The following is a 4433-nucleotide window of genomic DNA, read 5'->3' as shown; positions in this document are numbered from 1 at the left end:
AGTTGCTTGCCGGTCAACAATGTTATCAGAAGCCTCTCTGTGCTTGTTCCTGCTCCTAGACAACTACTAGATAAGTTGGACTCTTGTCCATGTTTGTTTTTGCATTTTTGTTCCAGTTCACAGCTGTAGTTTCGTTACTGTGTCTGGAAAGCTCTTGTGAACAGGAATTGCCACTCTGGTGTTATGAGTTAATGCCAGAGTTTTAAAGTAATTCCTGGATGGTATTTTGATAGGGTTTTCAGCTGACCATGAAAGTGTCCTTTCTGTCTTCTGCTATGTAGTAAGTGGACCTCAAATTTGCTAAACCTATTTTCATACTACGTTTGTTATTTCATCTTAATTCACCGCCAATACATGTGGGGGGCCTCTGTCTCCTTTCGGGGTATTTCTCTAGAGGTGAGCTAGGACTAATATTTTCCTCTGCTAGCATTATTTAGTCCTCCGGCTGGTGCTGGGCATCTAGAATCAACGTAGGCATGCTACCCGGCCACTGCTAGTTGTGCGTTAGGTTTAGTTCATGGTCAGCTCAGTTCCCATCTTCCAAGAGCTAGTTCCTATATATGCTGATGCTATGTTCTCTTGCCATTGAGAACATGACAGGCGCGTATCAGTAATCAATTTAATACTTTTTGATTCGCTATGCCTTTGGCGTAGTGTCTATTTAACACGCTTTATGCGATTTTATACACTTTTGATATTATTATCAACTTGTTGGAAGCGTATCAGTAATCAATTTAATACATTTTGATTCGCTATGATTTTGGTGTAATGTCTATTTAACACGCTTTATGCGGTTTTATACACTTTTGATATTATTTTTGATTCGCTATGATTTTGGTGTAGTGTCTATTTAACACGCTTTATGCGATTTTATACACTTTTGATATTATTATCAACTTGTTGGGCGCGTATCAGTAATCAATTTAATACTTTTTGATTCGCTATGCCTTTGGCGTAGTGTCTATTTAACACGCTTTATGCGATTTTATACACTTTTGATATTATTATCAACTTGTTGGAAGCGTATCAGTAATCAATTTAATACATTTTGATTCGCTATGATTTTGGTGTAATGTCTATTTAACACGCTTTATGCGGTTTTATACACTTTTGATATTATTTTTGATTCGCTATGATTTTGGTGTAGTGTCTATTTAACACGCTTTATGCGATTTTATACACTTTTGATATTATTATCAACTTGTTGGGCGCGTATCAGTAATCAATTTAATACTTTTTGATTCGCTATGCCTTTGGCGTAGTGTCTATTTAACACGCTTTATGCGATTTTATACACTTTTGATATTATTATCAACTTGTTGGAAGCGTATCAGTAATCAATTTAATACATTTTGATTCGCTATGATTTTGGTGTAATGTCTATTTAACACGCTTTATGCGGTTTTATACACTTTTGATATTATTTTTGATTCGCTATGATTTTGGTGTAGTGTCTATTTAACACGCTTTATGCGATTTTATACACTTTTGATATTATTATCAACTTGTTGGGCGCGTATCAGTAATCAATTTAATACTTTTTGATTCGCTATGCCTTTGGCGTAGTGTCTATTTAACACGCTTTATGCGATTTTATACACTTTTGATATTATTATCAACTTGTTGGAAGCGTATCAGTAATCAATTTAATACATTTTGATTCGCTATGATTTTGGTGTAATGTCTATTTAACACGCTTTATGCGGTTTTATACACTTTTGATATTATTTTTGATTCGCTATGATTTTGGTGTAGTGTCTATTTAACACGCTTTATGCGATTTTATACACTTTTGATATTATTATCAACTTGTTGGGCGCGTATCAGTAATCAATTTAATACTTTTTGATTCGCTATGCCTTTGGCGTAGTGTCTATTTAACACGCTTTATGCGATTTTATACACTTTTGATATTATTATCAACTTGTTGGAAGCGTATCAGTAATCAATTTAATACATTTTGATTCGCTTTGATTTTGGTGTAATCTCTATTTAACACGTTTTATGCGTTTTTATACACTTTTGATATTATTTTTGATTCGCTATGATTTTGGTGTAGTGTCTATTTAACACACTTTATGCGATTTTATACACTTTTGATATTATTATCAACTTGTTGGGCGCGTATCAGTAATCAATTTATTACTTTTTGATTCGCTATGCCTTTGGCGTAGTGTCTATTTAACACGCTTTATGCGATTTTATACACTTTTGATATTATTATCAACTTGTTGGAAGCGTATCAGTAATCAATTTAATACATTTTGATTCGCTTTGATTTTGGTGTAATCTCTATTTAACACGTTTTATGCGTTTTTAATTAATTATCTGCAGTCCAAATAAATATTATTGGGGCTATAGGTTTATGAAAATGTCAGAACACTGGCTTATCAAACAAGACTAATCTTAATATATTATATAAACATCTAATATAAAACAATTACTGGGATAATATTCGCTGTATTAACAAATTAAACTATATCACACAACCTGACATCTAGTTAGTGGTCAGTACAGATACATTTTAACAGCTGCTAGCAAGTTGAGTGCTTGTATCTGCACCACAGAAAATCTTAGCAGCTGTTAGCAGTTATAGTGCCCAGACTTCAAGCTCACAACAGAATAATACTGTAGAAACACACCCGCACACTCCCTATCACAGGATTATCAAACATGACTAATCTTAATATATCATATAAACATCTAATATAAAACAATTACTGGGATAATATTCACCGTATCAAATACAGTGATAATATTAAACTATATAAAAAAGGGAGGGGGAGCTGCCACACAGCTGCTGCTAGAAGCCAGGGGGAGGGGAGGGGTTACACACTTTGATACATCTTGATAGGGGCGTGTCCACCTGTCAAATTGAGTTTGACGAATCATATAAATGCTCTACTACTAACATGAACCAAGGTAAATAAAGGAGGATATTTGTTCAAATACCTTATGAAATAATGATTATGGATGTTCACCAAATATTTTTTTCTTTCATGGATTATCTGTTTAGAATATTTTGGTTCATTTTCCAGGGCTTTTGCTTATGTTATGAATAAATTGTTGTACGGCTTTTTTAATGTCTTCATTTCTCAAACTATATATAATTGGGTTGACCAAAGGAGTTAGCACAGTATATAGCAGCGAGAGGATCTTACTCATCGTGAGTGTTCGGCCTTTTTTTGGGACAACGTAAACACCAAATATAGTCCCGTAGAATATGGAGACCACAGTGAGGTGGGAGCAGCAGGTGGAGAAGGCTTTCTGTCTGCCGGTTTTGGATGGAATCTTTAACACTGTGACAACAATGTAGGTATAAGATGCTACAATTACTACAGTTGGAATAATTACAGTTGGAATACTTACTAAATAAATCTCTAAATTTAGTACGAAGGTTTCAGAACAGGAAAGTTGTAATAAGGGATCAAGGTCACAGAATAAATGGTTAATGACTTTTGGACCACAAAAGTTTAGCATTGCTGTTGTTATGACACAAATTAAAGTAATAGAAAATCCAAACACCCAACAGCATATGGCCAATATTGCACAATGATGGTTTGTCATTATAGAGGCATAGCGGAGGGGGTTACAGATGGCCACATATCTGTCAAAAGACATTAAAGCGAGAAGAAAACATTCAAAAACTACTGAGGAGCAGAAGAAATAAAACTGAGTGATACATCCAGTAAAAGTAATGGTACTCCAACTATTCAGTAAAACATGGAGCATGTTCGGAACAATATCTGAGGTCAACAAGATGTCACTGATGGACAATTGTGAGATGAAGTAGTACATTGGAGTGTGGAGGTTCTTGCTGGTGGACACCAAGATGACGATCAGGAAATTTCCACATAATATCAGACAATAAACAACAAAAAACAGACAGAACAGTAAAATTCTCAAATTTTGACTGACTTGAAATCCTAAGATGTAAAATTCTGTGACCAGCGTCCTGTTGTTCTCCTGCATTTAGACCAGAAAAGTAATGGCACTTATAGTAGGACACAAGACTAAGAGTGGCCTCAATATATGACCTGCTCCATAATGAAAACTATAACACTTATTGTGCAGTGTACAAAAACTTAGTGAATTTGACCTAAGACTACAACAGATGTTTGCAGAACTCCTAAAGGCAGATGTAAGAGAACTTAAAGCAAATGAGTATAATGTATTGGATTTTGGCAATTTTAAGCATGCAAAACTAATCCAAATAACGAGTGTGATTTATGCAGCAATAACTGTATCTAAACATTTCTGGGAATTGTGGAATAATCCTGCACTTTGACTTCAGCCCATTTCTCACTTCACTGCGAAACAGCTAAATTATGGCAAAATGATATGTTGGTGCTAGGGTTGAGCGAAACGGATCGGACATTTTCAAAAATCGCCAACCTTCAGCAAAGTCGGGTTTCATGAAACCCGACCCGATC

The 4433-nt window shown here is 34.9% G+C and overlaps 1 protein-coding gene across 1 annotated transcript; it reads right to left on the bottom strand.

The window, feature by feature from the left end:
- Nucleotides 1–3027: 3027 nt before the first annotated feature.
- Nucleotides 3028–3972, bottom strand: LOC143774635 (olfactory receptor 1500-like). The gene has a single exon (XM_077262389.1). The coding sequence runs from the start codon at nt 3970–3972 to the stop codon at nt 3028–3030; it is 945 nt and encodes a 314-aa protein (XP_077118504.1).
- Between the last annotated feature and the right edge of the window lie 461 nt (nt 3973–4433).

Source organism: Ranitomeya variabilis, chromosome 5, assembly GCF_051348905.1.
Source record: "Ranitomeya variabilis isolate aRanVar5 chromosome 5, aRanVar5.hap1, whole genome shotgun sequence".
NCBI classification, from domain to species: Eukaryota; Metazoa; Chordata; class Amphibia; order Anura; family Dendrobatidae; genus Ranitomeya; species Ranitomeya variabilis.
The sequence above is the reverse complement of the archived record's forward strand: the minus strand, read 5'-3'. Positions and strand labels throughout refer to the sequence as shown.

What these genes read in the sequence shown, in the direction of transcription:
- LOC143774635 (XM_077262389.1), bottom strand. Translation starts at nt 3,972, where the DNA reads ATGCAGGAGAACAACAGGACGCTGGTCACAGAATTTTACATCTTAGGA.